Source organism: Gekko japonicus, unplaced genomic scaffold (assembly GCF_001447785.1).
Source record: "Gekko japonicus isolate JY-2015 unplaced genomic scaffold, Gekko_japonicus_V1.1 scaffold961, whole genome shotgun sequence".
Lineage (NCBI taxonomy): Eukaryota > Metazoa > Chordata > Lepidosauria > Squamata > Gekkonidae > Gekko > Gekko japonicus.
Genome location: NW_015175384.1, coordinates 254,364 through 264,849, shown reverse-complemented (window position 1 = coordinate 264,849; position 10,486 = coordinate 254,364). Strand labels below are relative to the sequence as shown.

Here is a 10,486-nt window from a genome sequence, read left to right as displayed (position 1 = left end):
GACTGTGGACTAGACCACGGTGTATAGGGTGTATTCCTGTTTGCTGTATTTGTTATTCTGCCGTCACTGCTTTCTACTGATAGATCAAGATGGGAAGAAGAAGAAGAGATGGGATTTATACCCCGCCCTTCACTACTCAGAGGAGTCTCAGAGTGGCTTACAAACTCCTTTACCTTCCCCTCCCTACAACAGACACCCTGTGCCCTGGGAGGTTGGTGAGGCTGAGAGAGCTCTGACAGAAACGGCTCTTTTTCAAGAACAGCTCTTATCAGAAGTACGTCTTGCCCAAGGTCATCCAGCCAGGTGCAAGTGGAGGAGTGGGGAATCAAACTCAGTTCTCCCAGATTAGAGTCCGCGCACTTAACCACTTCACCAAACTGGTAGCCGTGTTCGTCTGCCTGTAGCAGTAGAAAAGCGTGAGAGTCCAGGAGCACCTGAAAGACTAAAAAATTATGTGGCAGGGGAGGAGCCTGCATGAGTCATGGCTCACTTCTTGAGATATGGCATCTAGAATGTGAGTCCATCTGTCCTTCTGTCTTGGAGAGTGGAGTGATTCTTCACAACGGTGATGGATTTCCACTCTGTATGACTAAACGTTGTGCCTTCCATGGAGATGGATCGATATGGGTGTTGGATTCTCTGGACTAGGTACTGCCAGGGAACCACAGAAAAATAGCATGAGAACATAAGAACATAAGAGAAGCCCATGTTGGATCAGGCCAAAGGCCCATCCAGTCCAACACTCTGTGTCACACAGTGGCCAAAAACACCAGGTGCCCTCAGGAGGTCCAGCATTGGGACCAGGACACTAGAAGCCCCCTCCCCCCACTGTTGCCCCCCCTTTCCAAGCACCAAGAATTCAGAGCATCCCTTGCCCCAGACATAAGAACATAAGAGAAGCCAATGTTGGATCAGGCCAAAGGCCCATCCAGTCCAACACTCTGTGTCTCACAGTGGCCAAAAATACCAGGTGCCATCAGGAGGTCCAGCAGTGGGGCCAGGAGGACACTAGAAGCCCCCTCCCACTGTTGCCCCCCCCCAAGTATATCCCTGTGCGCCAACTATAGTTATCATTTGTTGGCTATCCCACCTCTCAGAGGTGTGCATGCGCTTATGCCCAGAATTAAACTTTCTTGGTCTTAAAGGTGGCCTTGGACTCAAATTTCGTCTTGTGGCTTCAGACCAACACGGCTACCCACCTGAATCCGTTTAAAGAAGTATTTCCCTTTGTCCTCCCTGAGTCTACTGCAGGCACATTATTTTGTGGCGTGAGTCCATCTCGCGAGCCCCTCCCAGGTTCTCAGCACCCTGGTCAGAAGTGCTCCGGTCATTTAAAAGGTTAGAGTTAAATATTTAATATTGTTATATCTGATCTATTACTGTACATGTGCGTGTTCGGTGCAGCGGTGCAGAGAGTATGCAATAGTCATGAGGCTCCGGTGATTGATGGTAATTGCAAGTGCGGCTTCCCGCGAGCCACAGAGTGAGCACCACGGCCCCGTCAATCCAGAAGAAAAAGCTGTTAAGATTCAGTATCAGCAGTTTCTGATGTCACACAGAATACACTTAATATAGCCGACAGTAGCAATAAATGTTGGAGGTACTGCGCTACTAGAGCAGGTTTTAAATAGATCTTTGGGACATGCCCTGAAATTAAATCTTTCTGGACCGAGTACCTGGAATTACAAGCTACAGACCGCTGATTAATCTTGCAGCTGATATTATGCTGCCTTCTTTTACATCTTGAGTTAGGATGGTGCTAAATCTAATGAGGAGGTAAAGATTTCAGGATCTTGATCAAATAGTGAAATCAGTCTATAGGATTCCACTTGTGAAAACCCTTCTCCAGGTTTTGGGGAAACTATTGTATCGGGGGGGGGGGTCCTCGGCCTTTTTGAGCCTGTGGGCCCCTCTGGAGTTCTGACACAGGGCGGAGGGCGTGACCACAAAATGGCTGCCAAGGGAGGCAGAGCCACACACGCACCCAAGGAAGTTCAAATGCAGGGGGAAAGAAGGGTAATTTAAAAAACGAGACAGCAAATAAAACCAACATTGTGGTGGCAGCTGCTGCTGAAGCAATGTTTCTTTAACCTGCACTGCCAATCAGATTGCCAATGGCCAATCAAAAGTGACTCTACCCACTTTCTGAAAACACTTGGCGGGCACCAGATAGGCTGTTGGTGGGCACCACGTTGGGGACCTCTGTACTATATGGTACGGAACAACTGTTTGTTGGAACAGCTATTATATGGTCTCCAGGTGTGCCATGTGTTCCCTGTTTTTAATACAGCATTGGGGAGGAAATCTTGGCTACCAGATTTTAATTTTTTTTAAATATAATACTCTGCAGGAAAGCCATCTATGCCTGGAGTTCCATTGTTTTGCACTTAGGCGTTCCTTTTTGTTGACAGTTCTGTCTATAAGTCCCATAGGCTCAGTGGACACGGTAGTGTTCAGATATTCTTCTAGGAATCTGCTTATTTTATCTGGTTCATCTGAAGTGTAGGCCACATCATAATACCTAGCAAATTCAGATGACTTGGACAGATTACATATCTAAGTTTTAGACTTTACTGTGACAATTCATCTCCTGCTCCTTTTTTCCCTTTCCCCATCTTATCCCCACAATAAGCTTGAGAGGTAGCAGAAAAAAGTTTGAGTCCAGGGGTACCTTTAAAGCCAAAAGAGTTTTATTCTGGACATAAGCTTCCGTGTGCGTGCACACGTCATCAGATACATTTAGAAGTGTGCATGCACACAAAAGCTTACACCCAGAATGGCCCCGGTCACACAGGCCGGATATCGCGGGGGGGGGGGAGGCGTGGCTAATTGCCCCGGCGCAGTTTGATGCGCGATTACGCGATCAGACGCACCGGTGGCACACCACGGGTCCTTCCCTCGGCACCGGCGGGTAAACGAGGGACCGGAGGGGAATGCCGCGCCGGCGCGATCACACCACGGTCGTCTGGAGGCAGCCCGTGGCAAACGTTCACTAGTACCTTGGGGGAGACTAGTTTTTTAAGGCGCATTGTCAGCGGTAAGCACCCGGTGCGCTCCACTTCCCAGACGTTGGGGTGTGATCGCGCCCGGATAATCCGCCCACCATCCATGCCTCTCCCGTGGCAACTCTGCCGTGTGACCGGGGCCAATAAAACTTTTTGGGCCTTAAAAGTGACACTGGACTCAAAATTAGTTCTGCTGCATAATAGCATAATAGGCCACACCCCCTGACAGCACAGCTCATTAGCACATTAGGACGCACCCCCATGTTACCAGAAGTGTGGTCATCCAGCCACACCCACCTTTTGCTTGTTATTCTGTTTACCTTGTTTGTTGTCAAAACCCAGGGCCTTTTTTTTTGTAGCAGGAACTCCTTTGCATGTTAGGCCACACACCCCTAATGTAGCCAATCCGAATGAGTGTCTGCTGTTGGGTGTGGCCTGTTATGCTAATGAGTTCCTGCTGGGCGTGGCCAACTTGGGAGCCAGCCGGAACTCCGTTCCTGTGCGTTCCTGCCCAAAAACAGCCCTGCTGCTGCTTCAGACCAACGTGGCTATTCCCCTGAATCTATCTGGTGGGGAAGTTCCGGCGGAGAGAGTGGCCAGCCCAGGAACTCTCCGTGAGCTTCATGGCAAAGTAAGAACTGGACTCGGGGCTGGGGCTGACACTCTTAAACACTACGCCACACTAACTCTGTCTCCCAGAAGAGCAAGAAGGCTGCTCACCCGGCAGTAGGGCTCCTTTGCTTTTATGTCTTTGGCAGTGATGAGTTTCAACCCTCGGACGTTATTCTGTAGCCCTCTCTTGTATAATGCCTTGAGCCTTGGAATTTCTTCATGCTCGACAGCAACGATGAGCTACAGGAAGATACACAAGATAAGCAGGCTAACCACAGGGTAAGAATGCAACCGAACTGCTTCTGCTCAGAGCTTTAGCGCACACCTGACACTGCTCAGGAAGGCAGGACAACAGGGATACCATTTTCCTTGGGAATTAAAAGTCATAGACAGAACAACTGAAAAGGCTTGACCTCGGGCTGGAGGTTCTGAGCTTCAGCAACCTGAGTTCCTGAGAAGCAGCAATGGGAACTGATCCAGAACGACAGAAATTTTTAAGTAATGCTGCCTCGTGATAACTTCAGTTAATCAGGAGCTTCAGATTGTAACTCCTCGTGAGGACTGATTTAAGTGTGATGCGGACAAGGCAGATGTACCTGCTCTAGATCAGAAAGCAGCCTAGTTTATACAACATAAGAATGTAAGAAGAGCCCTGCTGGATCAGACCAGGGGTCCGGCATCCTTGATAATCAGTTCCTCTGGAGGACCAACAGCAGGGCACAGAGGCTGAGGCCTTCACAAGAACCTCAGAAGAGCCCTGCTGGATCAGACCAGGGGTCCATCTAGTCCAGCATCCTAGATAATCAGTTCCTCTGGAGGACCAACAGCAGGGCACAGAGGCCGAGGCCTTCGCAAGAACCTCAGAAGAGCCCTGCTGGATCAGACCAGGGGTCCATCTACTCCAGCATCCTGGATAATCAGTTCCTCTGGAGGACCAACAGCAGGGCACAGAGGCCGAGGCCTTCGCAAGAACCTCAGAAGAGCCCCGCTGGATCAGACCAGGGGTCCATCTAGTCCAGCATCCTGTCTCACACAAGAGTGGCCAACCAGTTCCTCTGGAGGACCAACAGTAGGGCACAGAGGCCGAGGCCTTCACAAGAACCTCAGAAGAGCCCTGCTGGATCAGACCAGGGGTCCATCTAGTCCAGCATCCTGCCTCACACAGTGGCCCACCAGTTCCTCCAGCTGTCCAAGAACAGGGTATAGAGGTCGAGGCCTTCACAAGAACCTCAGAAGAGCCCTGCTGGATCAGACCAGTGAAGGTCCACCTAGTCCAGCATCCTGTCTCCCGCAGCGGCCCACCAGTTCCTCTGGAGGGCCAACAACGGAGCAGAGAGGCCGAGGTCTTCCCCTTATGTCACCTCCTGACACTGGGATTCAGAGGATGAGTGCCTCTGAATGTGGAGGGTATGGGACTACAGAAGCCGACGTGTGAACTTCTCCTGGGATCCCATTTAAATCTACAATAATGGAAGAGGCTTCAAGTAAAGAGCACCTACCGTACCTTGCCGCACTGCTTATACGGGATTCCCTTTGTGTCACAGTATTTGTAGCAAAGGGCAGCGCCTTCCACACACAGCTTTGCTTTTAAGGATCCCGGCGTGTAATAAATCCCGCTGTGAATGACCCCGCTGTTGTGTCCACTTTGATGGCGAGCTAAAAAGGAGAGGCATTGGAAATGGTGAGATGTCTATCTAGCTAGTACATTTAAACCCCGTCCTGCTTCCAAGGAGATCAGTGGGGCACATACGGGTTCTTCCTCCCCAAATTTAACCTCAAGCACCCTGTGAGGTAGGCTGAGAGGGAAAGATAAAGAGACGCAAAGCATGTGGCTGCCCCAAGGTCACCTTGCAAGCTCCACGAGTGTGGAGTGTGCAGATTTCAAACCCAAGCCTCCCAGGTCGTATTCTTACACACCAATCTCTACACAGCACTGACAGACAAGAAGAAACTTAGGTTAAACTTTGTTCTTTTGGTAGTCAGACAAATTACACGTACTACTTTAATGGCCTGGCTCTTGATGAGATAGAAAACCTTTGTCTGGGTTCCAGGGGTCATTTCGTAGAAATAGAGGTGCATAACTCATTAGCATATGCCACACCCCCTGACATCACCGGAAGTGTGTCAGATCATCTTCTATTGGGGCCAGGTGTCATTTCCTGCAGGAGTGCACAGGACCTGAACAAGGTCGTGCAGGAGGGAGAGCTTGTACCTGAATAAAACTTGGCCTTAAAGGTGCCACTGAACTGTTTTGGACTGGGGGGGCGCAGGGGGGTCTCTGCAACTTCTTGCTCTGACTGAGGGCTGCTGGGAGTAGGGGGTGAGGCTTGTTGCATGTGCCCGCCCCCTGGGCTCTTTACTGCTGGAGCTCCACTCCTGTGCGCTCCAGCAGGAAATGACTCCTGCTGGGTTGTATTATTTATTGCCTGAGTATTTAAACATTTACACCCTGCCTTTCCTTGCAGTTCAGGGAGGCTTAGTTTGGTGTAATGGTTAGGAGCACGGACTCTAATCTGGGAGAACCGGGTTTGATTCCCCACTCCTCCACATGCAGCTGCTGGTGTGACCTTGGGTCAGTCACAAGTTCTCTCAGAGCCGTTCTCTCAAGAGCAGTCCTCAAGAGAGCTCTTTCAGTCCCTCCTACCTCACAGGCAGTGTTCCCTCCAAGCTGAGTTAGTGTGAGCTAGCTCACAGGTTTTTTTAGCTTCTGGCTCGCATATTTTTGTCTTAGCTCAGGAAGGATGGCTCCAGAGCAAACTAATTTATGCAGTAGCCAAATCACTCGCTCACAAGACTCCACAGCTTAGAGGGAGCATTGCTCACAGGGTGCCGGTTGTGGGGAGGGGAAGGGAAAGGGATTGTAAGCCACTCTGAGACTCCTTCAGGTAGTGAAGGGCGGGGTAAAAATCCAATCTCCTCTTCTTCTATAACTTTGGAATGAAGCTGGAGATTCATATGAAAGAATACTCCACGTCTAGTGGAGGCTCCAGTCTGCCCTGTCCAATGCCACTGATACAGCCAGACTGTAAAGGTCAGATAGGTGGACATGGAGGCAGAAAAAGTGAGCCAGCTACGACCAGCCAGAAACTAAGATCACAGGGAGAGCCTCTCTTGACTGTCCCATTGATCAAAGCAGCTCGCCTGGTAGACACAGGAGACAGGGCCTTTTCGGTGGCAGCCCCTACGAATGTGGAACAACCTCCTTGGGGAGGTTTGGCTCTCAGTTAGGCTGAACATGTGGCAGAGCGGAGAAGGATGAGCCATTCTTGCTGACTGAGGAATTGCTAAACAGTGGGTTCCGTGGACGAGCAGGCTCGAGTCTACTGATCAGCTCAACTTTATTTGCGATTCCAGCAAGAGCGAGACAAGACTCCAGAGCCACACCCAACTCCCAGTGATAGGCTATTCACATAACTTTACTACTAGATTGGTTACTTTCAGAATCCTGGCAGGCTATTGTTCTTGTGTTCCAAGCTCAGCCAGTCTCTGGGGTGACTCCATCAGGGACGATTCAATCCCAGTACATAACAGGAATAGTATCGTGCCCAGTTGCCAATACAATGCCAAGTGAGTCTTGAATCTACAACCACTGGAAACACCACGGAGAGGGGAAACTACCTGGTGACCTTATTGTTCCATTAAACACCCAGTGTCCGCTTAGTAGTGGCTACAAGAGCAAACTCCCAAGGTGACCTTGAGTGAGCCCTCTTTCTCCCAGTCTCAGGCCTCTGTAATAATACTGCCCTATCTGATGGGGTCATCACCAAGGTCACGGAAGTAGTAATTATACAGCACTTTGTGTACCTACACAAAGGAGAGGAGGCTTATTATTCAGAGGAAAACAATAATTCAGTCTCACACACAGCGTGAGGTTCAGACAACATAAGATGGGTCACACAATAGTTCAGGGGTGGCCAAACTTGCTTAACGCAAGAGCCACACAGAATAAAGGTCAGATGTTTGAGAGCCACGAGACACAAACAAATACTACACACGTCTTTATTGAAAAAGAGGCAGATTTGCTTTTTATTAACGTTAAATGAGGCTGCCAAAAATAAAAACAAAAGGGGTGAAAACAGATATTGGTAATTACATTTATTTGGCTGATGGTATTTATTTGTTCTGAGAGAAAGAGGTGGAAAGAAAGCATGAAAGGGGTGGAAAGAAAGAGAGAGAGAGAGAGAAACAGAAAGCAAATAGAGGGGGGAGGGAGGGAGGGAGAGGGGAAGAAGGAAGGAAAGGAGAGAAAGAGAAAGGAAGAAAGAAAGGGAGGGAGACACAGAAAGGGGGAAAGAAAGCAAATAGATAGGGGGGAGGGAGAAGTGGAAAGAAAACAACAACTTTAAATGTGTCCTCCAAACCTCCCCCCACACACCCCTACACTGGCTGGCTTGGTTTGGAGAAGGGATTTAAAGAGACAAATGCCTTCACCGGCCGGGGGGGGGGGGGGGGGTTGAGAACACATTTAAAGTTGCTTTCCTTCTCTGATCCCTCCCCCCCAAGCCTACCCAGGGAGGGGAACACTGGCTAGGGAAGACCGATTGGGGAGGCATGCCCCTCCTTCGCTTCCCCAGCCACCCTGCCGGGAGCCGCACAACATGTGTGAATATTTCATCCTGCAATATTTCATCCTACAAGGGTATCACGCAGATGAAGCCTTTGTGAAGTCATCCATACCGCTAACATCTTGTGAAAGGGGAAAAAGATACACTTTGGATGAACTCAGTCTGGTTTTCCTTGAAAACAGCAGGAAAGCTCACGCACACCACAGTGATCACACACTGAATCTAAAAGCCATGAATCTATGCACAGCATGTCTGTTAGCCCGATGTTAACGGCCTTACTGCAACAGGGTAAATGTGCCCATGAACTGATTGTAGTCATTGTCTCATGCCACACAGTCACTGACCACGCAACAATGCAATGGCCACCGCAATTAGCAAGCACAGTCCAAGAGGAATTGTGCAAGCGGTAACAAAGTGGACGGGTGTACAAAACAGGGTTTGCAGATGGAAAGTTCCTGATGGATTATACCAGCTTTGGTGGTGGAACGTGCCGTCAACTTACAGCTAATTTATGCAGACACCATGTAGGGTTTTCAAGGCGAGAGATGTTCAGAGGTGGTTTGCCACTGCCCGCCTCCCCGTCACAACCCTAGAATTCCTTGGAGGCCTCCAGTCCCATCTAAATACTACCCAGAATTAGAGATGTGAAGGCCCAGGAAAAAAAACGGAAAAAATCGGGGGGAAAACGTTTTTTTTCCTGAAGCCTTTTTTCCCCCCGAAAAATTTGAAAAATTGAAAAAAGAAAAGTAAAAAAATTGATTATGGAACGTTTTATTTTAACATGATGAATAAAATATTTTAAGACAAGGTGTTCAAATATTTTCCAAATCATTTCTAAAATATATATATCTGGTATCAGATTGATCTAATTTCTGTGCACTGAGGACAAGCAAGTCCTAGGTTACAAACTGAACTCTCCAATGCAAGAACAAGATGCATTTCTTCCTTTAGGAGGTGCTATTGTAACAAGAAAAGAAAAAGGTTTCAGTTTTGTTTTTGCATGTGGGTGGGTATTCTGTTTGTAATAACTGTTTGGCTACACTATATTTTTAATATGCTAGTTGTGATAATTTCATGCCAAGTAAAAATGTCCATAGTCATATTTTATGTTCCTAAAGTAACAGAATGACTTTCAATCTAGAAAAGACAAAAGAAGTGCTAATGTAGCATTTTTTCCCCATTTTTCCAAAAATTTCCGCTTTTCCCCGAAAAAAACTGGGGGAAAACTGGTTTTTTTTCCGAGCTTCAAAAATTCCAGAAATTTTGCATCTCTACCCAGAATTCTGCCGAAGAGGTTCCGGAACTCTGTTCCAGTGTGTAAAAAGAAAGCCCTGCCTATGCAAATCATGGTTTGATGTAGTCTGAGTTAAACGAATGCAAGTTGCTTTGTCAGATTCAGACGTGGAAACAAATACAGTTTCATACCCAGTTCCTCCTCCTTTTCCAGCACTGCAAAAACGAGGGAGGGATGCCGCAGAATCAGCTCCCGGGCCGAGGCCAGCCCCACAATCCCGCCGCCAATCACGGCTACGTCCAAGGTGCTGCGGAAAACATGTTTGGAAAGAACACTCTCAAGCCGTGCACTCCACGCTTTGTCAAGAGCTTATTTCAGCGATGAGCTAGTTGAAAAGGGCTGAATTATTTACACACACACTCTCCTATTATTATTTATATATTATTTATACATGCTCTGCTCAAGGAATAAATTAATAAGGGTATATCTGGAGAGACTGGGCTATTTGGAGTTTTTAAAAAAAAATGCAAATAACCAAATCATAAAATGAGAGTCAAAAACAGGCGATCACGTTGATAAAACCATCATCCGTTACACTGTGTTCCGGGCAAGAGGCAGATACCCAAACCACCAAATTCCAAAGGTCATGCATCTGACTTCCCTGTTTTGAATCCAGCTATCCAGCCTAATGACTTCAAAACCCCTCCGGAACGATGGTCCCAACCAAGGTCCCCTCTAAGCTGAGTTAGTGTGAGCCAGCTCACAGTTTCTTAGCCTCCGGCTCACACATTTTTGTCTTAGCTCAGGAAGGATGGGGCTCCAGAACAGACTAATTTATGCAGCACCCAAATCGCTCGCTCACAACTTTAGTGCCCGTAGCTCACAAAGCAGCATTCTTGCTCACAGGACTCCACAGCTTAGAGGGAGCATTGGTCCCAACTGCATTTTGTTGCTCTAATACCCGGCGCTAACTGGAGACTATAAGGCAGGGCTATGGTTCGGTGCTCAAGACACAGAAATCCACTAGGTCAGGGTTCCCCAACCTGGAGGAGGAGGAGGAGGAGGAGGAG

General features: G+C 48.3%; 1 protein-coding gene across 1 annotated transcript in view; it reads right to left on the bottom strand.

Moving 5' to 3' along the window:
* The window catches only part of L2HGDH (L-2-hydroxyglutarate dehydrogenase), a 17,618-nt gene that overhangs the window by 6,321 nt on the left and 811 nt on the right, over positions 1 to 10,486 (bottom strand). Inside the window, exons 2-4 of the mRNA XM_015425598.1 lie at positions 9,608 to 9,723; positions 5,122 to 5,273; positions 3,726 to 3,857 (exon numbers count right to left, since the gene is read on the bottom strand). Of these exons, the coding sequence (XP_015281084.1) occupies positions 3,726 to 3,857; positions 5,122 to 5,273; positions 9,608 to 9,723 (400 nt within the window). The remainder of the gene's footprint in view (positions 1 to 3,725; positions 3,858 to 5,121; positions 5,274 to 9,607; positions 9,724 to 10,486) is intronic.